This window comes from Saimiri boliviensis, chromosome 13 (genome assembly GCF_048565385.1).
Source record: "Saimiri boliviensis isolate mSaiBol1 chromosome 13, mSaiBol1.pri, whole genome shotgun sequence".
Lineage (NCBI taxonomy): Eukaryota > Metazoa > Chordata > Mammalia > Primates > Cebidae > Saimiri > Saimiri boliviensis.
In genome coordinates, this window is record NC_133461.1 from 68,685,495 (window position 1) to 68,712,832 (window position 27,338).

General features: G+C 45.9%; 2 protein-coding genes and 1 non-coding gene across 3 annotated transcripts in view; 1 reads left to right on the forward strand and 2 right to left on the reverse strand.

Annotated features, from left to right (window-relative positions):
• Nucleotides 1–7,492, reverse strand: part of LOC141580904 (uncharacterized) — a 47,328-nt gene extending 39,836 nt beyond the window's left edge. Inside the window, exons 1-2 of the mRNA XM_074384235.1 lie at nucleotides 7,433–7,492; nucleotides 6,463–6,670 (exon numbers count right to left, since the gene is read on the reverse strand). Coding sequence (XP_074240336.1) covers nucleotides 6,463–6,670; nucleotides 7,433–7,492 — 268 coding nt within the window. The remainder of the gene's footprint in view (nucleotides 1–6,462; nucleotides 6,671–7,432) is intronic.
• Nucleotides 7,493–11,661: 4,169 nt separating this feature from the next.
• Nucleotides 11,662–12,832, reverse strand: LOC101051680 (actin, cytoplasmic 1-like). Its single transcript, XM_074384266.1, is given in 3 exon segments — nucleotides 11,662–11,990; nucleotides 11,992–12,073; nucleotides 12,075–12,832. Coding segments are annotated over 3 exon segments (1,140 nt in total). The 3' UTR covers nucleotides 11,662–11,690.
• Nucleotides 12,833–23,049: 10,217 nt separating this feature from the next.
• On the forward strand, nucleotides 23,050–23,156 carry LOC120361787 (U6 spliceosomal RNA). The gene has a single exon (XR_005577902.1). It is a non-coding gene; the product is annotated as a U6 spliceosomal RNA (small nuclear RNA).
• The last annotated feature ends 4,182 nt before the right edge of the window (nucleotides 23,157–27,338 follow it).

A 27,338-nucleotide genomic window follows, 5' to 3' on the forward strand; every position in this document is an offset into this window, starting at 1 on the left:
GCTGCCCTCCCACCAGCGCCATGACAGTTTACAGATGCCATGGCAACATCAGGAAGTTACCCTATATGATCTAAAAAGAAGAGGCATGAATAATCCACTCCTTGTTTAGCATATCATCAAAAAGTAAACATAAAATTGGGCAACCAGCAGCCCTTGGGGCTGCTCTGCCTATGGAGTAGCCATTCTTTTATTCCTTTACTTTCTTAATAAACTTGCTTTTGCTTTGCACCGTGGACTTACCCTGAATTCTTTCTTCTGCAAGATTCAGGAACCCCCTCTTGGGGTCTGGATCAAGACCCCTTTCTTGTAACACCACCATGGTTAGCCTGGGCAACATATACTTCTGACAAAGAGCTTGTGCCCAGAATATGCAAAGAATTCAGACACATCAATATTCTTAAAAGAATAAATTGAAAAATTGGTGAGAGATTTGAACAGACATCTAACCAAAGAGAATACATGCACGGGCAACCTATATTTCATTAGTAACTTTTTTTTTTTTTTTTTTTGAGATGGAGTTTTGTTCTTGTTGCCCAGGCTGGAGTGCAATAGCCTGGTCGGGCTCACTGCAACTTCCACCTCCTGGGTTCAAGCAATGCTCCTGCCTCAGCCTCCCAAGTAGCTAGGATTACAGGTATCCACCATCATGCCCCGCTAATTTTTTTTGTATTTTTAATAGAGATGGGGTTTCACCATGTTGACCATGCTGGTCTCAAACTCCTGACTTAGGTGATCCACCTGCCTCAGCCTCCCAAAGTGCTGGGATTATAGGCGTCAGCCATTGTGCCTGGTCATTAGCAACCAATTATAAACTAAAACCACAATGAAGGCCAGGCACAGTGAGTGGCTCACGTCTGTGATCTCAGCACTTTGGGAGGCCAAGGTGGGTGAATTGCTTGAGCTCAGCAGTTTAAGACCAGCCTGGGCAACATAGTGAAGCCCTGACGCTACAATAAATAAAATAAATGAAATAAAACCATAATGAGTGTGATGGCTTTAAAATATGTCCACAAATTCTTTGATACTTTTCCCACCAAGAGATGGAGCCCAATTCCCCTTCCCTTGAAAGTGGCTAACCTTAGACACTCTTCTAACAGTTAGAACAAAGCAAACAGACACGGAGCCTTCAGTGGTTTGGTTGAGCAGACCTACGGAGAGGCCATGAGGCAAGGAACAGGGGCCCCCTGCCAAGTGCTACATGAGTGAGCCCCTCAGCCCTGGGCATGTCTTCAGCTCAGACAACATGCTGAAAAGGGAGAGTACCCTGACCCCCTCACAGGATGTGTGACAGGGGTGTGGCTCATCTATTTAGCCACTGTGTGCACTCAAACCCCTTAAAGAATGGGGAGCACACAGATGAACAGGTACAGGAGCTGGGCCAAGTGCCCTGGACTCCAGTCCCATGGCAGGATCCAGGGGTAGGTGTTTGCGACTCCCAAGCCCAATGGCCATGTGTCAACAGTGAGCTCTTTTAGCCTTGCCATCTGCAGTTGACTTAACTGTTTTTTTTTTTTTTTTTTTGAGACGGAGTTTCGCTCTTGTTACCCAGGCTGGAGTGCAATGGCGTGATCTCGGCTCACCGCAACCTCCGCCTCCTGGGCTCAGGCAATTCTCCTGCCTCAGCCTCCTAAGTAGCTGGGATTACAGGCACACGCCACCATGCCCAGCTAATTTTTTGCACCTTTAGTAGAGACGGGGTTTCACCATGTTGACCAGGATGGTCTCGATCTCTCGACCTCGTGATCCACCCGCCTCGGCCTCCCAAAGTGCTGGGATTACAGGCTTGAGCCACCGCGCCCGGCCTGTTTTGTTTTTTTTTAAAGATGAGGTTTCACCATGATGGCCAGGCTGGTCTTGAACTCCTGACCTCAGATGATCCACCCACCTCAGCCTCCCAAAGTGCTGGGATTACAGGCGTAAGCCACCGCGCCCACCAGTTGACTTAATTGTTAATCAGCTCAGTGCCCTCTTAGTAATCAGATCCTTGTCTGGTGTCCAGAAAGAATTAGGTCACACACAGACTTGAAGGATAAATGTGGGGGTTTTACTGAGTGGTAGAAGTGGCTCTCAGCAGGATGGATGGGGAGCTGGAAGGGAGATGGAATGGGAAGATGATCTTCCCCTGGAGTTTGGCCATCTAGTGGTCAATCTCCTCTCTGACCATCCCCAACTGAACTCTTGGCATTCACATGTTCCTTCTCTTCTCTGCTGTGCTGTTCTGCCATTCCTCCTCACTCTGTTCACCTCCTTGTAGAGCCCAGGGTTTGGGGTTTATATGGATACAAGGTGGGCAGCACGGTGGGCCAAAAGACAACTTGTGGGCATGAAAATAGGAATGCCTGTTCTCATTTAAGGCCACGGGTTTTCAGGCTTGAGGGTGGGGTCTTTGCCGGGAAGCTGCTCTCTTCTACCTGGTATTTCCATCTCCTGTCCATATCAATGCTGATGGCAACCTCATGGAAGACTCTGAGCAGAACCACCCTGCTAAGTCACTCCCAAAGAGACTGTGGGGTAACAAAGTATTTAAGTCAAAAAATGTTGGGATAATTGATTATACAGAAATAGATAATTTATACAATAAGACACACCCACACATGCACCAGAATAGCTAGAATTTTAAAGTCTGACATGTCAGGAACTGGTTAGGCTGTGGAGAACAAGAATCTCATTACACCACTGGAATGTGTAATTGGAAAGCATGTGGTATGATCTGCTAAAGGACTACACACATACCCTATGCCACAAGCATTCCATTTCAGGATACACCTACAGAAATGCGTACAATATGCATTTTATATAAAGTTCATGTGCAAGAATACTCAGCAGCATTGGATATAATAGCCCAAACCTGAAACTAACCCGTCTACCAAAGTAAGTGAAAGGATAAATGACGGTGTGTTCACATAATACAGTAATACACAGCTGTAAACATTCATAAACTATAACTACCTGTGATAGCAACAAGAGGCAGCCAAATGCCCAGGTGGTTAGGGGTGAGTCTTGGCAAAACCCCATGTCCAAGCCGAAGACAGTTTAAAGCCTGAAAGCCAAGCTACAAGTTAAATCCTCAGACCAGATGAATAAACTTCCTTCCCATTTGGCACAATTTCTTCTGATTGATCGCCATCCTTCACCTTTTTTACACATACCTACCCTTTCCTAATTGGCTTTCTACACTGTCGTGCCCACCTCTGAGTGGTGTGACAAAAGTTCTCACAGTCACAGATACCCACCCCTGGGGAAAGTTCTTCTTCAAAGTTTATATCTTAGACTACATTATAAGGAGTTACAATCTCTTTCTCTAAGGCCATTATCTGCTATTAGCATAAACACATACCCATGTATATATATTCTCTAAATCAGCTATGTCGTAAATCAGCCCCCTTGACTCACTCTGGCATGTCTGAAGAGAACTGGGCAAGCTCCAAACCCTGGTGCGTGCCATTCCTTATTTAGAAACCCTCCTGACCTTCTCCTGCCTAGCTTCCTCTTCTTCCTCGTCTTTTTTTCCCCCTTACCTATTCAGGAAATTTCCAAGTTTTTAGCCAATTGAGTCAAGTATAAAATGTGAGGTCCCGTTCCGGCCAGCGGAAACTGGACACAGCAGTAGGGCAACTGTGTCAGCTTATGAAAGTTACAAATGTGCCTGTCTCCTTTGTTCAGGTGTGCTCTCGGGGCAAAACTGCCGGCGAGGTGCACCCTTCCTGCAGGAGGGAAACTAGCCTTGCTGAATGATCCATTGTCTCGGTGTGGATTTCTCCTGTCATTATAAACCCGTTTCCAGCAAGTGGCATCTTTGCTTTGACCCATTTTGCATACTCACAAACCAATCATCACACACCGCTTGTTCTGAGCCCATAAAAAACCTCACATTCAGCTGTATTGAGAACTTTCCTGCCTTCGGGTAGGGGGACTTACCCCCCTTGTCTCTTCCTTGATAAAAGTTGTTTCAGGCCGGGCGCGGTGGCTTAAGCCTGTAATCTCAGCACTTTGGGAGGCTGAGGCGGGTGGATCACGAGGTCAAGAGATCGAGACCATCCTGGTCAACATGGTGAAACCCCGTCTCTACTAAAAATACAAAAAATTAGCTGGGCATGGTGGCACGTGCCTGTAATCCCAGCTACTCAGGAGACTGAGGCAGGAGAATTGCTTGAACCCAGGAGGCGGAGGTTGCAGTGAGCCGAGATTGCGCCATTGCACTCCAGCCTGGGTAACAAGAGTGAAACTCCGTCTCAAAAAAAAAAAAAAAAAAAAAAAAGTTGTTTCATCACGCAGTAAAACTTCCCACCTTGCTCACTCTTTGAGTGCTAATGGGCCTACTTCTTCCTCGTCATGAGACAAGAACCCAGATCTATCTGAGCTAAGGGGCAAATAGTCCTGCATCACCTGTAATAATTTCCTTAAGTCTCACCAACATAATGATGATGATGTTACCCAAACACAAAAGAGTTAATACTAAGTGATTCTTTTGTCAGGGTCCAATAAAGAGAGAGAAGCTACCCAAGTATTCCAAAAGAGTATGTAATATAAAGAATTATTGACTGGACACAGTGGCTTCTGCCTGTAATCTCAACAGCTTGGGAGGCCGAGGAAGGAGTCCAGGAGTTTGAGACCAGCCTGGGCAACATAGACAGACCCTGTCTCTACCAAATGTGTGTGTGTGTGTGTGTGTGTGTGTGTGTGTGTGTGTGTGTGTATAAATGTGTGTGCATGCACATAGCAGTCAGCTATCAACAAGGAGGTTTCATTTAGTGTAACCCAGCAAATACTCATAGAAATTTTTTTTTAAACAGTCTCACTCTTTCACCAAGATTGGAATGCAGTGGCACAATCATGGCTCACTGCAGCCTCGACCTCCTGGGCTCAAGCAATCCTCTCACCTCAGCCTTCTAAGTAGCTGGGACCACAGGCATGTGCCACCATGCCTAGCTAAATTTTGTATTTTTTTGTAGAGAAGGAGTTTCACCATGTTGAATTCCTGGGCTCAAGCTATCTGCCCACCTCCGCCTCCCAAAGTGGTTACAGTGGAAGAGGTTACAGTGAGCTGAGATCACACCACTGCACTCCAGCCTGGGCTACAGAGGAGACTCAAAAAAAAGTGTTAGGATTACAAGCGTGAACCACCTCACCCAGACAGAAATGTGATCTACACTGTAAGATTCACCTCTTCTTGGAATATTTACCCGATCCTTTGTTCTCTCACTGATCTCTCCACCTTCCCAAGTCTTAGAAAACTTGTCTTCTGATTTCAGTTAACTCCTAATCATGTAGAATTCTTCTTTGTCATGTATTACATTACACATGCTAGTTTTATCTTCTCAACTAGAAGAAAAACCACAGAATCAGAAAAACAATGTTACCATTTTATTTCCCAAAATGACATAGCCCAGGACTGCACTGTCCATAAATATATTGGATGGTCAGCTTCAAAACTGACTACATTGCTGCTGAGTTAAAATAGCTCCCTTTTTTGGCACCGGATAATAGACAAACATAAGAAGCCAGTGCGATGGCTCATGCCTGTAATCCCAGAACTGTGGGAGGCCTAGGAGGGAGGATGGCTTGAGCCCAGGAGCCCACGGTGAGCTATGATTGAGCCACTGCACTCTAGCTTGGGCAACAGAGCGAGACCTCACCTCTATACTAAATAAAATTATAATTAAAAAAAAAAATTCAGAGAGATTATTCTTTTGGGTTCTTTATTAACAGAAGGAAGGTCAAAAGGTGAGCCAAGTAAAACTGTACACTCTTTAAGGGGAAAAAATTATTTTCATTTAAAATCGTTTTCTTTATTGTCTTTAAAGTGAAAGTGCCGTATCTGGGCTTCCAGCAGAGGAACCACAAACCACAGACTCAGGCCAGCCTCGCGGCCTGGGCCCGTATTTCCCTCTGGCGACCTTTGCCCCACTTCAGGCCGGCCGTATTTACCAGCTTAGAGGCGCCTTAGAGTTGGAGAGTCCTTTTCTACCCACCCCTTCCTTCAGTTCTCAGGCTTGAACTTGAACAGGCATTCATGACTCAGCAAACGGTACTTGACAGGGTTCTTTACACGTCAGTCAGGCTATTTTTAAAATCACTCTTCCCGGAGATCTACAAACCAAAGCCGCCCCCCAACCCCGGCTTCTGCCGGCCTCGGCTCGGTGCTGCAGTCTGGCTCCCGAGAAGCCGCCCGCATACTCCAGAGGGGCTGACCCCAGACACACCCGAAGGACCATCTCGAGACCTCAGAGGAAGAGCCCTAGACCTAGGAGGGACTGCCAGACACCTCAGGGGCAGCCGGCCAAGGCCTAGCTCTACTCCTGACCTGGCGGTGCTGCCTCCCTTCCACGCCGCCCCAAGGAAAGGCCACCCACCTCGGTCTCCTCCCAGTCCCCCTTCCCAGGACTGACAATGGTCCGGTGCCCTGCTTGGGCCAGAAATCGGCCTCGAGCCTGCCTCACTAGCGGCCAAGTGCCCAGAAACCTTTCGTCTCAGATTCCCCGGGTCTGTGCACCCCCACCGCCACCGGTCTTCCCACCCGGGGCCCCGTGGTGCCAGCTGCCGGCTTGGACCCAGCCCGGGGCTCTGCGGCTCGCCCGCTTTCCCCGCACAGCCCGAGCCAGCGCCGCGGGATAGGCTCAGGGATGATGCGGCCGGAGCCGGAGCCAGGGCCCGCTCGTCCAGTGCCGTCCTGAGCTCACACAAAGAGCCTTACAGCCTCACCCATACCCCGGAGCCCAAGCCGAGATCTTAGAGATGTCACGAAGTCTGTTTGGTTTAAAACTCATTGATCATGAAATTACTGACAACGTTTTTTTTCTCTAGTTAGGAGACCTGGGTGACCAGGTGAATAGAATGAAGGGAGACATTTTCATAACACCCTGTCACCTTGGGCATTTCATACACATGCAAGTTACATTCATATTATTCAAATAATATCTTTTTGGCTGGGTGCGGTGGCTCACTTCTGTAATCCTAGCATTTTGGGAGGCCGAAGCGGGCGAATCACTTGAGGTCAGGAGTTCGAGACCAGCCTGAGTAATGTGGCGAAACCCTGTCTTTACTAAAAATATAAAAATTAGTTGGGGGTGGTGGCCTGTGCCTGTAATCCAGCTTCTCCAGAGGCTGAGGCAGGAGAATCGCTTGAACGTGGGAGGCGGAGGTTGCAGTAAGCCGAGATCCACGCCACTGCATTCCTGCCTGAGCAACAGAGCCAGACCCTGTCCCCAAAATAATAATAACAATAAATAAAAATAAAATAGTATATTTTTAACGTGGTGCTGGTTGCATAGTTTGTGACAATCCAGTGAGTTGTATGTTCAGAATACATGTAATTTTTCTGAATGTGCAAGTAATTCAAAACTAAACCTTTGGGTGAGGAGTAGAGCACACTTCATCCTGAAGGCATAGGTGTGCTTCTGGGTCACCAGTAGACAGAGGTCATCCCACCTACCATCCCACCCGGGGCTTCCTGTGCCCAGAGCCTACTGCTCCGGGAGGAGATAAACCGCATCTCTGCCCTCATTTCTATTGCCTTCCTTCCTCCAATCTTACTTCCTCCACGAGCACAAACTCAGTGCATTCCTACTGTCTAATCCTGCTACGAAGCTGGCAAAGGCTGGAATGTTATTTAGATATTTATGGAAAATCATTCATAGCAATTCAGTTACTAAACACCCACTGTGCCCCAGATTCCTGCCTTTTAGTAATACAAACACTTTGTTCTCTGTTAAAAGCATTCCATGCTATATAGCACTGGCCATGCTGTGCCACCTGTCTCTTCCTGCCACCCCCAGCACTAGAAAAGTCGAAGAAAACAAACGAAGTGTGGTTTGGTACGGAAAGTCTTATTACTTGCTGTGATTGCACTGCTTAACATGAAGCATCATATTGCCTTAGGATGTGATGAGAGGTACTAAAAGACTTTTGCTTTGTCGGTTTTCCAGTTCTAACCCCATAAACTTTGGCTTCTAATAGAGTGTGGTGGTTGGTAAATGAATCTAGAACAACAACCAATGAGACATATAAGGATTTGTAAAAGAGAAGGGGAATATAATTTCAACCCAGGTGAAGAATTTCAAGATTTAACTAGGCACCCATTCATGTAATAGGCTAGGCAATATGATTTAATCAAATGGTTGGGGATAATCACATACAGTACACCACATTAAAATTGGTAAGACGATAGGGATATGTCAGAGAAGAGAGAGGCTAATAGCTCAGAAAAGGGAGAGAAACATATTGAAAATCTTAGCGCAGGGCAAGAGGGTTTTTAAAAAATATTCGGCCGGGCGTGGTGGCTCACGCCTGTAATCCCAGTACTTTGGGAGGCCGAGGTGGGTGGATCATGAGGTCAAAAGATCGAGACCATCCCGGTCAACATAGTGAAACCCCGGCTCTACTAAACATAGAAAAAATTAGCTGGGCATGGTTGCGCCTGCCTGTAATCCCAGCTACTCAGGAGGCTGAGGCAGGAGAATTGCCTGAACCCAGGAGGCAGAGGTTGTGGTGAGCTGAGATTGCACCATTGCACTCCAGCCTGGACAAGAGCGAAACTCTGTCTAAAAAAAAAAAAAAAAAAAAAAAAAAAAAATTCGGTAAAGGTAGAGGTAAATTAGACACATTAAAAACAAACTCATGGTATTGGCTAAAGTGGCCAAAAATCTGTATTACCTCTTCAGGGCCCTTTGGCTGCTTTCACTTATGACAGCTGATTGTGTTTCTTGAGAAAGGAAAAATAAAAATTGGCCTGATATAATTTGCTTCTAGTAAAAAATACAGGCTATTTCAAAACTATCGATGAACCAGTTCACATCAGCTACATCTCAACAATAGAAAATAATCATTCTGGGCCAGGCACAGTGGCTCACGCTTGTAATCCCAGCACTTTGGGAGGCCAAGGCAGGTAGATCACGATGTCAGGAGTTCAAGACCAGCCTGATGAAACCCCGTCTCTATTAGGACAATAAATTAAAAAAGAAAAGAAAATAATCATTCTGAAAAAAAGGCCCCGCCAGCGGGGTGGCTCATGCCTGTAATTCCAGCACGTTGGAAGCTGAGGTGGGAGGATCACTTGAGCCCAGGAGTTTGAGACCAGCATAGGCAATGTAGCCAGACCCCTATCACTACAAAAATTAAATAATTACCTGGGCATGGTGGTGTGCACCTGTAGTCCCAGCTACTCAGAAGGCTGAAGTGGAAGGATCTCTGAACTGGGGAGGCTGAGGCGGCAGTGAGCCAAGGTCATTCCGTTGAACTCCAGTTCCAGCCTGGACGACAGAGTGAGAGCTTTTTTTTTTTTTGAGATGGAGTTTCGCTCTTGTTACCCAGGCTGGAGTGCAATGGCGCGATCTCGGCTCACCGCAACCTCCGCCTCCTGGGTTCAGGCAATTCTCCTGCCTCAGCCTCCTGAGTAGCTGGGATTACAGGCACGCGCCACCATGCCCAGCTAATTTTTTGTATTTTTAGTAGAGAAGGGGTTTCACCATGTTGGCCAGGATGGTCTCGGTCTCTTGACCTCATGATCCACCCGCCTCAGCCTCCCAAAGTGCTGGGATTACAGGCTTGAGCCACCACGCCCGGCCTCAGAGTTTATTTAAAAAAAAAAAAAAAAAATCTAAGGCAAAGAAACAGGTCACTTCTCTTTCAATTATGAGATCCAAGTCCTAGGCCCAGGCTGGAGTGCAGTGGCATGTACCCACAAATTTCAAGTTTGAACCCAGGAGGCGGAGGTTGTAGTGAGCCAAGATCACGCCACTGCACTCCAGCCTGGGCGATAAAGTGAGATTCTGTCTCAAAAAAGAAAAAAAAAAATTAAAACAAAATACTTAGCTGGGTGTGATAGCATGCGCCTGCCGTCTCAGCTACTCGAGAGGCTGAGGTAGAAGGATCGCTTGAGCCCAGAAATTTGTGGGTACATGCCACTGCACTCCAGCCTGGGCCCTAGAGCAAAACCCTGTGGCCAAAAATAAGCAGTGTTCATTCAACCCAGGGGATAGATTCCACACCTCAGCCCTTCTAGTCTGGGGTACCAGGCATAAAATGGAGGCTGACAAATCTAGTTTCTTGGAAAAGAAACATTTAAGAGGGACTTACGAACAGAAGCCAGGTTTGTGTCTCTGGTGACTGCGAGTCGAGATGGCAGACCCTGCGCCATCATCCCCAGACCCATGGTTTATACACCATTGGGAAAAGGTGTACGTGCTTCAGAAGAGATGTGTAAGACAATTGAAATATGATAACATCAAGGTCGTTTGACCTAAGGGCAAGATTTATGGTAAAGTACCTGCTCTAACACAAGGAACAACACATAAACTGGAAATCTCAGAGGCTTCCGGGAACAGGGGTTAACCAGAAGCCAACATGGAGGATCAGCGTCTTTGGTGGAGCTGCTTTGGCCTCCACACTGCCTCCTGCCTCTTAGGCCTGTGCTGCCTCAGTTTTCTGTTTTTGTCTTTTTATTTGCGTCACCAATTTATTTCTTTCTTTTATTTTTTAAGGTGTGTACTTTATTCAACCGGTCTCAAGTCAGTGTACAGGTAAGCCCCGGCTGCCTCCATCTACTCCCAGGGAGACCAAAAGCCTTCATACATCTCAAGTTAAGGGACGAAAAAGGGGCAGCCACAGAGGCTAAAATCTTTTAAAATAAAACAAATAGCCGGGCGCGGTGGCTCAAGCCTGTAATCCCAGCACTTTGGGAGGCCGAGGCGGGTGGATCACGAGGTCGAGAGATCGAGACCAACCTGGTCAACATGGTGAAACCCCGTCTCTACTAAAAATACAAAAAATCAGCTGGGCATGGTGGCGCGTGCCTGTAATCTCAGCTACTCAGGAGGCCGAGGCAGGAGAATTGCCTGAACCCAGGAGGCGGAGGTTGCGGTGAGCCGAGATCGCGCCATTGCACTCCAGCCTGGGTAACAAGAGCGAAACTCCGTCTCAAAAAAAAAAAAAAAAAAAAAACAAACAAACAAACAAAAAACAAATAAAAAAAGAATTAAGGCAAAATGTAAAAAATTTTTTCATTACATAATTTACAACAAAAGCAATGCTGTTACCTCCCGTGTGGACTCGGGAGAGGGCTGGGCTATTCTCCTTAGAGAGAAGTGGGGTGGCTTTTGGGAGGGCAAGGGACTTCCTGTAACAATGCTTCTCACGATATTTGGAATGACTTAAAAAAAAAACAATGTACACAATCAAGTCCTCGGCCACATTGTAGAACTTTGGGGGACGCTTGCTCCAACCGACTGCTGTCACCTTCCCCATCCCAGTTTTTAAATCCTGAGTCAAGCCGAAACAAAACAAAACAAAACAAAACAACAAATAAAGCCATGCCAAACTCATCTTGTTTTTGCACAAGTTAGGTTTTGTCAAGAAAGGGTGTAATGCCGGCACGGTGGCTCAAGCCTGTAATCCCAGCACTTCGGGAGGCCGAGGTGGGTGGATCATGAGGTCAAGAGATCAAGACCATCCTGGTCAACATGGTGAAACCCCGTCTCTACTAAAAAATACAAAAAATTAGCTGGGCATGGTGGCACGTGCCTGTAATCCCAGCTACTCAGGAGGCTGAGGCAGGAGAATTGCCTGAACCCAGGAGGCGGAGGTTGCGGTGAGCCGAGATCGTGCCATTGCACTCCAGCCTGGGTAACAAGAGCGAAACTCCGTCTCAAAAAAAAGAAAAAGAAAGGGTGTAACACAACTAAGTTACAGTCCGCCTAGAGGCATTTGCGGTGGACGATGGAGGGGCCAGACTCGTCGTACTCCTGCTTGCTGATCCACATCTGCTGGAAGGTGGACAGCGAGGCCAGGATGGATCCACCGATCCACACGGAGTACTTGCGCTCGGGAGGAACAATGATCTTGATCTTCATCTTGCTGGGTGCCAGGGCGGTGATCTCCTTCTGCATCCTGTCAGCAATGCCAGGGTACACGGTAGTACCGTCAGACAGCACTGTGTTGGCATACAGGTCTTTGTGGATGTCCATGTCACATTTCATGATGGAGTTATGGGTAGTTTTCGTGGATGCCACAAGATTCCATTCCCAGGAAAGATGGCTGGAAGGGCGCCTCAGGGCAGCGGAACCGCTCGTTTCCAGTGGAGGACTTGACCATCGGGCAGCTCATAGTTCTTCTCCAGGGAGGAACTGGAGACCGCTGTGGCCATCTCCTGCTCGAAGTCCAGGGCAACGTAGCACAGCTTCTCCTTGATGTCACGCACGATTTCCCGCTCAGCCGTGGTGATGAAGCTATAGCCGCGCCCGGTGAGGATCTTCATGAGGTAATCAGTCAGGTCCTGGCCAGCCAGGTCCAGGCCAGCCAGGTCCAGATGCAGGATGGCATGGGGGAGGGCATACCCCTCATAGATGGGCACAGTGTGGGTGATCCTGTCACTGGAGTCCATCATGATGCCAGTGGTACGGCCAGAGGGATACAAAGAAAGCACGGCCTGGATGGCCACATACATGGCTGGGGTGTTGAAGGTCTCAAATATGATCTGGGTCATCTTCTCACGGTTGGCCTTGGGGTTCAGGGGTGCCTCAGTAAGCAGCACAGAGTGCTCCTCAGGAGCCACACGCAGCTCGTTGCAGAAAGTGTGTTGCCAGATCTTCTCCATGTTGTCCCAGTTGGTGACAATGCTGTGCTCGATGGGGTACTTCAAGATCAGGATGCCTCTCTTGCTCTGGGCCTCATCACCCACATAGGAGTCCTTCTGACCTATGCCCACCATCATGCTCTGGTGCCTGGGGTGCCCCACGATGGAGGGGAAGACGACCCGGGGAGCATCAACACCCGCAAAGCCGGCCTTGCACATGCTGGAGCCATTGTCAACAACGAGTGCAGCGATATCATCATCCATGGCAAGCCGGTGGCGGGTGTGGACGGGTAACGGAACAGCAAGGGTGAGGCTCTGTGCTTGCGAGGTGGACGCAGTCTCCATCACCAATTTCTTTTTGTTGGTTTTGGTGCAGATGGAGTCTCACTCTGTCGCCGGGGCTGGAATGCAATGGTGAGATCTTGGCTCACTGCAACCTCTGCCTCCTGGGTTCAAGCGATTCTCCTGCCTTAGCCTCCCTAGTAGCTGGGATTACAGGCACCTGCCACTACGCCCAGCTAATTTGTTTTGTATTTTTAGTAGAGACAGAGTTTCACTATATTGGCCAGGCTGGTTTCAAACTCCTGACCTCATGATTTGCCCACCTTGACCTCCCAAATTGCTAGGATTACAGGCGTGAGCCACTGCACCCGGCCACCAATTTCTTTTTCTTTTCTTTCTTTTTTTTTATTTTTTGGACAGAGTCTCACTCTGTCTCCCGGGCTGGAGTGCAGTGGCACAATCTTGGCTCACTGCAACCTCCATCTTCCAGGTTCAAGCAATTCTCCTGCCTCAGCCTCTTGAGTAGCTGGGATTACAGGCGCCCAGCACCGTGCCTGGCTAATTGTTTTTTCTTTTGAGATGGAGCCTCACTCTGGAGGCTGGAGTGCAATGGTGTGATACCAGCTCACTGCAACCTCTGCCTCCTGAGTTCAAGCGATTCTCCTGTCTCAGCCTCCCAAGTAGCTGGGACTACACGCGCATGACCCCACACCCAGCTAATTTTTGTATTTTTAGTAGAGATGGGGTTTCATCATGTTGGCCAGGCTGGTCTTGAACTCTAACCTCAGGTGATCCACTCGCCTCAGCCTCCCAAAGTGCTGGGATTACACAGGGGTGAGCCACCGTGCCCCACCTGATTCACAAATTTCTTATATTAAATTCTCTCTGTTGAAATGCTAAGGTTGTTTCTGTTTTCTTGACTGGACCATGACTGATGTCACACTGGGTATGAGGTCCAAGAAAACAGACTCTCATAGATTAGATTACGGGATTGGCATGGAGGTATCTTTGACCTTGATGATAGTGCTGACCTCCTTTCTGGTAGGAAACTGAATATTAGTAATCTACAGCACATGGGGCCATCACTATTAGTCAAACTGTCATCAATGGTTCACTGTGATGATGTGTCTGATGTGCACTGAAGGACCAAGTGGCTGCTGCGCTTAACTGTCACGGTAGCAACGATGATGACAGAGCTGTTGGGATGAAGCTTCTGGGTTCTTTCTTTCCATCTTTCTTTCTTTTCTTTCTTTCTTTCCTTCTTTCCTTCCTTCCTTCCTTCCTTTCTCTTTCTTTCTTTCTTTTTCTTTCTTCTTTCTTTCTTTCCTTCGACAGTCTCAATCTCATTCTGTCAGCTAGGCTGGAGTGCAGTGGCATGATCACAGCTCACTGCAGCCTCCACCTCCTCAGTTCAGGTGATCCTTACACCTCAGCCTCCCGAGTAGCTGGAACTACAGGTGCATGCCACCATGTCCAGCTCATTTTTTTTTTTTTTTGTATTTTTAGTAGAGAGGGGGTTTCATCATGTTCCCCAGGCTGGTCTAGAACTCTTGGGCTAAAGCAATCCACCTGCTTTAGCTTCCCAAAGTGCTGAGACTACAGGCATGAGTAGCCACACACAACCTAGGCTATTTTTGAACAAGGAATCCAGTATCCAAGAGCGTAGCTAGAGGAGTAGGCAGTTAGGAGTGTATTGCCAATTAAATTCAGTAACCTCCTAATGGTGACTGACAAAAGTTCATTCTGAAATATTGAATACTTTTGAATATATATTTGTGTAACTTTATAGTACTATAGCAATTTAAACAATGCTAACAAACTGATACACTGGGGTACCTGCTATAATGCACAGCTAAAAATGATTTCTAGACACTTTACAGCTTATCTTAGAGATTCAGATTCCTGGAGTTGGAAGAGATCATCAGCTCCTCTTACAACATCCTGCAGGCGATCATTCTGTTCCTACTTGAAGACTTCCAGTGACATGCTCACGGGTTTTCTGCAGCCCATCCCAATTTTTAATAGAGCTGACTGGGAGAATTTCCAGATCTTGAGCAATGTTCTGCCTTGCTGTAAGTTTCAATTATTAGTCTTTGTTTTCTCCTAAGGCGTTATGGAGTCATGCAGACTCATTCTGGCTCTAGGGTGGACCCAAAACTGGTTAGTAGGCTAACCTTGTTGAACTTGGAAAGCCCTTTTTCGGGAAGAAGAATAACAATTATGAACACAAAATTAGGTTGAAGGCTCAGAAGAGGCCCATGTCAGTGTGTGGCCTGGAAGCTTCTGTTCTGTGAGAGTTGTAGCAAATGCAGCTCTGTTCGGGCCCTTCTTCCTGAGAAATCTTCACATCATCTTGCTTTCTGCTGCTGTTTCTTGCTTTCTCCATCATAAGCATCCTAATTCACTCATTTGTTTCCTTGAACAGATTCCCTGTGGTCAATGGCCCTTCTAAAAAATGGTGAAGGCCAAGCGCGGTGGCTCACGCCTGTAATCCCAGCACTTTGAGAGGCCAAGGCGGGTGGATCACCTGAGGTAAGGAGTTCGAGACCCGCCTAGTCAACATGGTAAAATCCTGTCTCTACTAAAAATACAAAAATTAGCTGGGGATGGTGGTGGGCGCCTGTAATCCCAGCTACTTAGGAGGCTGAGGCAGGGGAATTGCTTGAACCCAGTAGGTGGAGGTTGCAGTGAGCCCAGACCATGCCAATGCACTCCAGCCTAAACAGCAGAGTAAAACTGTATCTCAAAAGCAAAAAAAAAAAAAAAGAATGGTGAATAGGGCCAGGAGTGGTGGCTCACACCTCTAATTCCAGCTATTTGGGAGGCTGAAGTATGAGAATCGCTTGACCCTGGGAGGCAGAAGTTGCAATGAGCCAAGACTGTGCCACTGCACTCTAGCTTGGGTGACAGAGTGAGATACTGTCTCAAAAAAAAAGAAAAGAAAATGGTGAATAAATAGTAATTGCCTCTGGGAGGGAAAATGGTAAATGGTAGACAGTGGACAGAGGTGGAAGGGAGCATTTTCACTGTGTGGCCTCTTGAGTTTTTTCTTTTCTCTATGTGCATATTTAATTAAATATTTAGATATATTTCAATCACATAGCTAAACAAATAATTTTTCAGAGAACACCTAAACTGAACATGAAACTTCTGGGATGGCCTGCTCAGCCAGATCCAATGGGACTATGTTCTACATGTTACGCTGGAGGGTGTCCAGGTTCCCGGCATCTTGAGCAAAGAATTGGACAAAACGCACAAGCAAGGAAAGCATAAAGGGATTTATTGAAAATGAAAGTACACTCCACAGTGCGGGAGCGGGCCCAAGCATAGGGGCCCGAGGGTCCTGTTACAGAATTTTTGGGAGTTTAAATACCCTCTAGAGGGTTCTACTGGTTACTTGGGGTATGCCCTGTGTAAACGAAGAGAATGAAGTAAAGTTGCAAAATCATTTACTGTGGAGAGGGTATTTCCTGTGATAGCTGAAGTATGAATGGGCCTTATGTTCCCTGCTTCCAGACCCTGTTTTCCTGCCTCACACATACTCCTAAATATCAGGGAATCCTAACACTTCCATATGCTGCATTCCACACCTCTACAGTTACTGTTTTAGTAGGCCTAAGCGGAGGATTTTACATTTGCCCAAATGACATTTTCCTTTGCCAAGCTGTCCACAAAATTTCTTTTTTTTTTTTTTTTTTGAGACGGAGTTTTTTTTTTTGCTCTTGTTACCCAGGCTGGAGTGCAATGGCGCGATCTCGGCTCACCGCAACCTCTGCCTCCTGGGTTCAGGCGATTCTCCTGCCTCAGCCTCCCGAGTAGCTGGGATTACAGGCACGCGCCACCATGCCCAGCTAACTTTTTGTATTTTTAGTAGAGACGGGGTTTCACCATGTTGACCAGGATGGTCTCGATCTCTTGACCTCGTGATCCACCCGCCTCAGCCTCCCAAAGTGCTGGGATTACAGGCTTGAGCCACCGCGCCCGGCCCACAAAATTTCTTAAAGCCTTATTCTATTGTCCTGTTAATGACTAAGTTTGTCACCTGGAAAATTAAACCATGTTCTCATTCATTCCATTCTAAAATCATGAAGTGCCTACTAGATTCAAAGACAAAGAAAACCAAATAATTGCATAATGTAACTCTGCCTAGAGCTAAGTCAGAGCCAGTTGAGCTGCCAGGGGGTGGGGGAAGGGAGTGGAGAAGGGCTAGGAGCACAAAAGTCCCTGTGGCGAAAATGTATTCAAGGCACCCCAGAGAAGGTGGTCTCAGCTGGGTGCCATGGCTCATGCTTGTAGTCCCAGCACTTTGTGAGGCTGAGGCAGGTGGAACAGGTCAGGAGTTCAAGATCAGCCTGTCTAAAATTATATAACCCCGCCTCTCTCTATAAATAGGTGTATACATATGTGTGTATATATACATGCCTGCACATACATACACATACATACATATACATTCCCACACACACAGGCGTGTACATGTATGTGTACACATACATGTACATACACCCGCATACATGCATACACATGCATGTGTAGACACACATGCACACACATGTACACAAATAGAGGTACACACAAGTGCACACATACCTGTGCATACACATGTGCACATGTATGCTCATGCATGCACACACATGTATGCCCATACATGTATGCCCATACATGCATGTATACACATACACACATACACACGTATGCACACACACGTATACATACACATATAAATATACACATACATGTGCACACAACATATGCATGCAGGTATGTATACATGCATACGCATATACATATATACAGGCATACATGTATACACATACACATCTATACATGCATGTATACATGTATGCACACACACTTATACATACATGATACACACATATATACATGCATACACATACAGGTATGCACATACACATACATGCATACACATCCATACATGCATATGCATACACTTACATCTATACATGTACACACATATATACATGCACACACCATACACATGCATATACATACATATATACACATAAACATACATACACACACATATACACACATGTACACATACAGGCATGTTTGCACATGCATGCATGCATGAATACAAGTACATGTATACACATGAATACTTGCATATACATATGTGTATACACATACGTGTGCACGCATACATGCATGTGTACTCATACATGCGCAAACATGCAGGTGTACACGTACATATGTATTTACATATATATGCATGTACGTGTGCACACATGCACACACATACATACATGTATGTACATACATGCATACACATGCATATGTGCATGCATACACATGCATGTACACAAATAAAACATATATACACATACCCACAGGTACACACATACAACATGTACACACATACATGTATGCACATACATACATGTATGCACATACATACAAGTACCTATAGGTGTATACACATATACATACATGTATACACATATATACATAGGGAGTCTCATTCTGTCACTCAGGCTGTAGTGTAGTGGCGTGATCCTGGCTCACTGCACTCTCTGCCTCCCGGGTTTAAGTGATTCTCCTGCCTCAGGCTCTTGGGAGTAGCTGGGACTACAGGCGCCCGTCGGCACGCCCGACTAATTTTTGTTATTTTTAGTAGAGACAGGTTTTCACCATGTTGGCCAGGATGGTTTCAATCTCTTGACCTCGTGATCTGCCCACCTCAGCATCCCAAAGTGCTGGGATTACAGGCACGAGCCACCATGCGGTGGCGGGTGCCTGTAGTCCCAGCTATTCAGGAGGCTGAGGCAGGAGAATCATTTGAATCTGGGAGGCAGAGGTTGCAGTGAGCTGAGATCACAGCACTGCACTCCAGCCTGGGCAACAGGACTCCATCTCTAAAAATTAAAAATTAAAAAAAGAAGTCTAGGGTGGTGGCTCACACCTGTAATCCCAGCACTTTGGGAGGCTGAGGCTGGTGGATTGCCTGAGGTCAGGAGTTCAAGACCAGCCTGGCCAACATAGCGACACCTGATCTCTACTGAAAATACAAAATTAGCCGGGCATGGTGGGGCGTGTGTAATCCCAACTACTCAGGAAGCTGAGGCAGGAGAATAACTTGAACCCAGAAGGCAGAGTTTGCAGTGAGCTGAGAGAGTGCCACTGCACTCCAGCCTCAGTGACAGAGTGAGACTTTGTCTCTCTCTCTCTCTCTCTCTCTCTCTCTCTCTCTCCATATATAGGTATATACACACACACACACACACACACACACACACACACACACATAAATATAACTTTATATTTCTATAAAAGAAAAAAAGATGGTCCCACCTGAGACACCTCCCCTCACCTCAAAATGGAGGTGCCTGGGCTAGGCCTGCAGATGTGTCTAAGAACCCAGCTTGGGGGTGGGGGTGGGGATGGCTTCTGAGTCTTTGCAACTCCCTTGTACAACTCCAATGCACCAGCTATGCAGCAAGGCTAGGATGGCCAGTGCAGTTCCTCAGCCCTCAGAGACCTGCCAGGTAAATACCTTTGTAACCACCTATTGTCAGGTCTGAAAAATCACACATAGAATTTGGCCTGGAGCTGGACTCCTCAGACTGGAGTGAAAATAGAACATGACTTCTCAATGGAAGCGCTATTCACGTTTTGGTTGGATAATTCCTTGTGTGAGAAGAGGTCTTGTGAATTGTGAGGTGTTTAAATGCCTCCCTGGCCTCCAACTTACTAGGTGTTAGCTCCCCGAAGCTTGCGATAATGAAAAATGTCTCCAGACATAGCCAAATATTGCTGGGTGGGGCAAAATTGCCCTGGTTGAGAAGCATGGAAATAGAGGAATATGCTATTTGCAAATTGCTCAGAATTCTATTTGTGTGAATCTACTTCTGTCTACCTTTTTGCCATTGCCCTGGGAATGTTTCCTCTGCCCGAAATAGTTTTTCTGTTCTTCTCTGTTTGTGAAGGCCATTTTTATCCTTACTTCCCTCCTGAAGACTTCCCAGACTTTGCTCCAGCTCTCGGGAGAGTCCACCCTGTCTTTTGCATGACTTCTGGACTAAACAAAGGCTTCTTTTGTTTTGTGTGTCACACTGTTTTTCAGTGATTCCCTTACATTCTACTTCTCTCTGGACTGCAATTTCCCTTAAATTTCCCCTGAGGACAGGGACAGTGCTTTAGTGTCTGCGATCCATCTGTGAACACATGGCACTTGGTCAGTACACACTACATGGTAAAGAAAGTGGGCCTGGACCAAAAAGGGCCAGGGTGAAGAACCATGCATTTCCCAGAAGACTGGAAAAGCAGTAGCTAAAGATGTGCAAAGAATACCAGTACAGACTGATATCCCGAAACAAACAAACAAGAGAATTTCAGGGAGAAATAATCCTCCAAATGAAGTGTTGTTGAAAATGCAAATAGTGGTCGGGCGCGGTGGCTCATGCCTATCATCCCAGCCAAAAAAAGGTTTTTTATTAAGCAAAGTGTGGGCACTGATATCAGGAGCAGGGCCGAGCACTGAGGGGCCGGGATGCAGATCAGCATATCTAGCTGCAATGGTTCTCTGGCATCAAGGGTCCCCTGGTGGCCTGGCCAGCAGCAATGAGACCCAAATCAATTGTTCAGCATTCCTTCCTGAAGTAGCACACTGGACACCTGGTTTGATATTTAGGTTTCATAAGGTCAGTTCCTAGAATTTTTCAAGTACAAGGGATGTTAAATATGAAGTAGGGGACAGGTGCAGTGGCTCACACCTGTAATCCCAGCACTTTGGGAGGCTGAGGTGGGTGGATCACCTGAAGTCAGGAGTTCGAGATAAGCCTGACAAACGTGGTGAAACCCCATTTCTACTAAAAACACAAAATTGCTGGCCGTGGTGGCTCACGCCTGTAATCCCAGCACTTTGAGAGGCCGAGGCGGGTGGATCACGAGATCAAGAGATTGAGACCATCCTGGTCAACATGGTGAAATCCCATCTCTACTAAAAATACAAAAAATTAGCTGGGCATGGTGGCACGTGCCTGTAATCCCAGCTACTAAGCAGGCTGAGGCAGGAGAATTGCCTGAACCCAGGAGGCGAAGGTTGCGGTGAGCCGAGATTGTGCCATTGCACTCCAGCCTGGGTAACGAGCGAAACTCAGTCTCAAAAAAAAAAAAAAAGAAAGAAAGAAAACCACACACACACACACACACAATTAGCTGAGTGTTGTGGCACATGCCTGTAATCCCAGCCACTTGGGAGACTGAGGCAGGAAATCACTTGAACCTGGGAGGTGGCGATGGCAGTGAGCCAAGATTGCACCATTGCACTCCAACCTGGGCAACAATAGTAAAACTCCATCTCAAAAACAAAACAACAACAAAAAAAGAAAACAAAAAACCATGAAGTAGGAGCCACGTCCCATTCCCATTCTATCTCACTGAGACACAGGCCTGGTAGCTTTGAAGTTAACACCATAGGCAGTGGAATTGCTGAATGGAAGAGGCCTTAGGGGAGCTGGGGCTGCGGCATGAAGACGGAGCCAGGTGAGTGGGGGCCATCATTACCCTCTGCTCGCCACCCTGCTCTATCATCATGCACCCCTGGCCCTGGGGATGCTGAAGAGTTTCCAGAGACTGCTATGGAGAGAGCTAGGTTCCATTCAGAGCTGGAAGAGGAAGAGCTTTCCATGAAGAGGCTGAGTGTGTGTGTGTGTGTGTGTGTGTGTGTGTGTGTGTCTCCTGAAGGGGTTGTGTCTGCAAGGGGTTGTTACCAGAGGGCCCAGCCACAGAGCCTGGAAAGCTTCTCAGCAATGGGGGTGCCACTGGATGAGAACTGGGGATGGGACTCAGAGCCTGGAAAAAGAAGAGACTTCTAGCATTTTTGCTTTCTGAGTTTATTTAAGCTGGATCTATATTTCATTTATATCACTCTTTGCACCATCTAAGAAGAATAAATGTACTAAGAAGTAAAGACATTCCAATGAATCAGCCAGGCACAGTGGCTCACACCTATAGACTCAGCACTTTGGGAGGCCAAGACAGGCAGATCAGCCTGTCTTGAGACGAGATCAGCCTGGCCAGTATGGTGAAACCTCATCTCTAATAAAAAACAAAAAACAAAAAACAAAAAAAACAAAAACAAAAAACAGCTGGGTGTGGTGGCCATCACCTGTAATCCCAGCTACCCAGGAGTGTGACACAGGAAAATTGCTTGAACTGAGGAGGCAGAGGTTGCAGTGAGCTGAGATCATCACACCACTGCACTCCAGCCTGGGTGACAGAACAAGACTCCATCTTAAAAAATATTAAAATTTCAGGATTATATTTATATATGTGTATAAATATATAATATGTATTTTATATATTATCTATAAATATTATACATTAAATATTATACAGTTGGGCACAGTGTCTCATGCCTGTAATGCAAGCACTTTGGGAAGCTGAGGTGGGTAGATCACCAGGTCAGGAGTTCAAGACCAGCCTGGGCAAGATGATGAAACCCTGTCTCTACTAAAAATACAAAAATTAGCTGCATGTGGTGGCAGATGCCTGTAATCCCAGCTACTTGAGAGGCTGTGAGATATAGTTAGGTTCCTCTTCAAATAGCTTAGCAAGCAAGCAGTCTCCCTGTTCTTTATTCTTTAATTCCAAGTACCACCCCCCATTTTTTCTTCTTTTTGATTTTGCTATGCTTTAACCTGTCTAAATATGCCTAGACATGCCACAGTCCCAGTTCACATTCTTTTTCTTATTTGGGAACAGACTAACTCTCTAGTCCTCCACAGTCAACCCTTCTTCTCCCTTCGCCCCCATCATGTGCCTACCTTATCTAAGAAAGTTTAAATGTTCAGCCAACTGGGACTAGTTTAGAGTGTGTGGTCCAACTCTAGCCAATGGAAAAGGACGCAGAGGCAGAAGTTGCATTAGGAATAAAAACCCCTACTCTCCTTTTGTTCAGTGTGCTCTCATGGTGACCAGACCTGCAAGGAGCACCCTTCTGCAGATGTAAATTTGCCTTGCTGAGAAATTATTTGCTTGAGTGCTTGTTTTCTTTGCAACACTGACTTTTCATTTTCAACAAGGCTGAGGCAGGAAAAACGCTTGAACCCAGGGGGCAGAAGTTGCAATGAGCTTCTCAACTCAATGAGAAGTTGCAATGAGTCTCACTCAAGCCTGGACAACAGAGTGAGACTCAAAAAAAAAATCATTAATTAAAAAAAAATTTAAAGAAACAAGTGCTCCTTTCAGCAGCACATATACTAAAATTGGAACGATACAGAGAAGATTAGCATGGCCCCTGTGCAAGGATGCCACACAAATTCATGAAGTATTTCATATTTTTGCATGTTCTCACTCATAGGCGGGTGTTGAACAATGTGAACACGTGGGCATAGGGAGGGGAACATCACACACTGGGGTAGGTTGGGGAGTGGGAGGCTAAGGGAGGGATAGTGGGGGGCAGGGATGCTGGGGAGGGAAAACACTGGGAGAAATGCCTGATGTAGGTGAGGTGGGGGACAGAGACTGTAAACCACTGTGGCATGTGTGTACCTATGCAACAACCCTGCGGGCTGTGCACATGTACCCCAGAGCTTAAAGTATAATTAAAGAAAAAAGAAAGAAAGAAATTTAAATTAAAAACAAAAACCAAAAATTATAAACATATATAATACATAGTAAATTGTGTATTATACAATATATTATATGATATAAAAATATGTTATATATTTTAATATAATAATTATAAATAAATACACACACATATGTGTATATATATATTTTGAGACTCAGTTTCCCTCTGTTGCCCAGGCTGGAATGCAAAGGTGTGATCTCAGCTCAGTGCAACCTCTGCCCCCCAGGTTCAAGCGATTTTCCTGCCTCAGCCTCCCAAGTAACTGAGACTAGAGGCACACGCTACCACGCCTGCTAATTTTTGCATTTTTAGTAGAGATGGCTTTCACCTTGTTGGCTGGGCTGATCTCGAACACCTGATCTCAGGTGATCTGCCTGCCTCTGCCTCCCAAAGTGCTGGGATTACAGGCATAAGCCGCTGAGACCAATCAAAATTTCAGCATAATATATTAATGTTCCATTCTTCTGCAACATCCTGAGACATTACAAGAGGGTACAGTGTGCAGTTTGCCTGATAAATTGTATTTCTAAAATGAGTCTTTATGCCCTCTTCTCCTTCCTGGCAGTCCCGGTTATTTATTCTTAAATAAATTTAATTTTTGGTGTTCTTAGAAGGCAAGAAAGCTTTGACTCATTTCTGCTACTGCTGTTAGGAGTACTGCACGCATCTTCCTGTTCCTGGTACAGCCTTCTCTATGGAGAAGCTTGGAATTTGATAAAGAGGCAAAGTTTCCCGGAGCAATGAGGAGGTAGTAATGTCATAGGATTATCAGAGCCACAATGTTATCAGTCAAAAGCTCTCTCAGGCTGCAAAGAGCCTGCAGATCATGATTAGAGGGTGTGGAAGGACTAGGCAAATGCCGGCAGCACTGACGTTTTATCCCTCCTCTGGCACTGCCCCCCACCCCTCCACATTAAATCCACCCACTGAATGTCCCATGAGCCTTGGGACAAGGTTTATGTTATGCTGTTGGAAAATCTGATCCTATCCTAGATCATTGCCTTGTATGCCTTCCTCATTTGCATTTAATGTGGCAGATCACTGGATCCAAAATAATTTAGTTGAGAACAAGTTGATCCAAAACAATATTTTTGTTTAAACAGTAAATCATTGCTAACTAAATGGATCATCTACTATTTGTATTTTCTTGTCTTTCTCATTTGAGTTATCTTGATTCATTTAAGGCATATTAGGCTCAATCTACCTGTTTGGCAATGTCTTTGATCTTTTAATTTTTCAAATTGGCTAAAAATGAATATTTCTTTTTTTTTTTTTTGAGATGGAGTTTCGCTCTTGTTACCCAGGCTGGAGGGCAATGGCACGATCTCGGCTCACTGCAACCTCCACCTCCTGGGTTCAGGCAATTCTCCTGCCTCAGCCTCCTGAGTAGTTGGGATCACAGGCACGCACCACCATGCCCAGTTGATTTTTTTTGTATTTTTAGTAGAGACGGCGTTTCACCATGTTGACCAGGATGGTCTCTATCTCTTGACCTCGTGATCCACCCGCCTCGGCCTCCCAAAGTGCTGGGATTACAGGCTTGAGCCACTGTGCCCGACCAAAAATGAATATTTCTAATCACCTGCTAATGTTTGCATAATTTGTATGCATGGCGTGGAGAATGGATATTAATTTTACATACCTTTAAAGTAATTGTGGCACAAATACCAGCGATACTGAGTTGCTACTCCAGCAAAGTGAACCATAAGGAGATATAAAGTCTTTGACCCAGCTGGGCTTTCTGTCTAAATTTTCTGAACATCCTGCTAGGGGAATTTCAGAATCCTTCCAGGTTACTTACTTTCTTTTTCTTTTCTTTTGGACAGATGGATCTCACTATGTTGACCAAGCTGGTTTCAAACTGCTGGCTTCAAGGGGTCCTTCCATCTTGGTCTCCCAAAGTACTGGGTGTAAGCTACCACGCCTAGTGAGTAGATGGTTACTTTCTATGTGCTTGCAATGTGTTCTTTTTGGGCCTACCTAAATCAGGAAGCCTAGCAACACATTTACAGCTTTCCCCAGGGTAGTTTGGGAGGCCCTTCAGGTCGGCAGCCTGTGGACTTAGCATGGGTTAGTACTCTCTCCCCTCACACTCTTCATAGCTCTGGTACTGCACTTTCTGCTGGGAGGATGCTGACACCTCTCTGGCCTAACCTTAGCACTGTTGCCTCAGAATGCATCTCTTTGTTCATTCTCCTGAGATATAGGGACTGTTCTTTCTTTCTCTTTTTGCACTTTTCCCAAAAGTCTTCGCCCTTCATCACAAAACTATTCAGAATGCTAGGAAACAGGCCCTCATTGTAAGCAAAACGTTTTTATTGGAACACAAAGTTAATGTTAATATAAAACTGCACACATGAAATAAGCCGCCTAAAATGTGAGCCACCTTAGGGTTTACATATGCCGTTTGTTAGAAATGTTAGGAATCATTGCAAATAGCCAAACAAAAGGTGAATTCAGCTCTGAAATGTAGATGACATGAGAATGACACTCATCAACACACGGAAGTTATTTTTTCCAAATATGGAAAAAGTAAAACTGACTTCAGAAGTTAACTTTATTAACAACTTCAGTAGAACTCTCCTATAAAGAGAAATAAAACATACTCACTTCTCTGCCTCAGTGATGGTCCCCCTATTACCACCACTCTCAGAGAAATACACTTGGGAGAGTTGTAGGAGTCAATACATTTTTCAGTATCCTTGAGGATGTTTTCTTTTGTGCAGAGGAAAAATTATTCGAAGATGTCTTGGTCTTAAAAATTAATATTTGATTTTAAAAGTTTTTAGTTCGACTTAATTCGTATTCTTTTTTTTTTTTTTTTTTTTTTTGAGACGGAGTTTCGCTCTTGTTACCCAGGCTGGAGTGCAATGGCGCGATCTCGGCTCACCGCAACCTCCGCCTCCTGGGTTCAGGCAATTCTCCTGCCTCAGCCTCCTGAGTAGCTGGGTTTACAGGCACGCGCCACCATGCCCAGCTAATTTTTGTATTTTTAGTAGAGACGGGGTTTCACCATGTTGACCAGGATGGTCTCGATCTGTCGACCTTGTGATCCACCCGCCTCGGCCTCCCAAAGTGCTGGGATTACAGGCTTGAGCCACCGCGCCCGGCCCGTATTCTTGTTAGCAAATTTTAACAATTAGCTGGGCATGGTGGCTCATGCCTGTAATCCCAGCATTTTGGGAGGCCAAGGTGGGTGTTTTGCTTGAGCCCAGGTGTTCAAGACCAGCCTGGTCAACATAGTGAAAACCCATCTCTACAAAAAAGTACAAAAATTAGCTGGGTGTGGTGGTGTCCACCTGTAGTCCCAGCTACTTGGGAGGCTGGGCAGAAGGATTACCTAACCCCAGGAAGTTCAAAGCTGCAGTGAGTCCACTGCCCTCCACCCTGAGTGGCAGAGTCAAACCTTGTCTCAAAAAAATATATATTTTTTTTTGAGGCAGAATCTCACTCTGCTGCCCAGGCTGGAGTGCAGTGGTGAAATCTCAGCTCACTGCAAGCTCTGCCTCCCAGGTTCAAGCAATTCTTGTGCCTCAGCCTCCCAAGTAGCCACCACGCCCACATAATTTTTGTATTTTTAGTAGAGACAGGGTTTCACCATGTTGGCCAGGATGGTTTCGATCTCCTGACCTTGTGATCTGCTGGCCTTGGCCTCCCAAAGTGCTGATATTACAGGTGTGAGCCACCTCGCCCGGCCAAAAAAATTTTTTTAACAATCACTTTTGGTAGTGATTTTTATAATTTGATTATTTGCAAATATTATTACATGTGCTTTAACATAAATTGCTTTTATATATTTAATAATTGATTTTAAGCACTTCAGACACTTGACTTAGACAAAATGTTTCCAAATTTTAAATTATTAATTTTTAAAAATATAAATCGAGACAT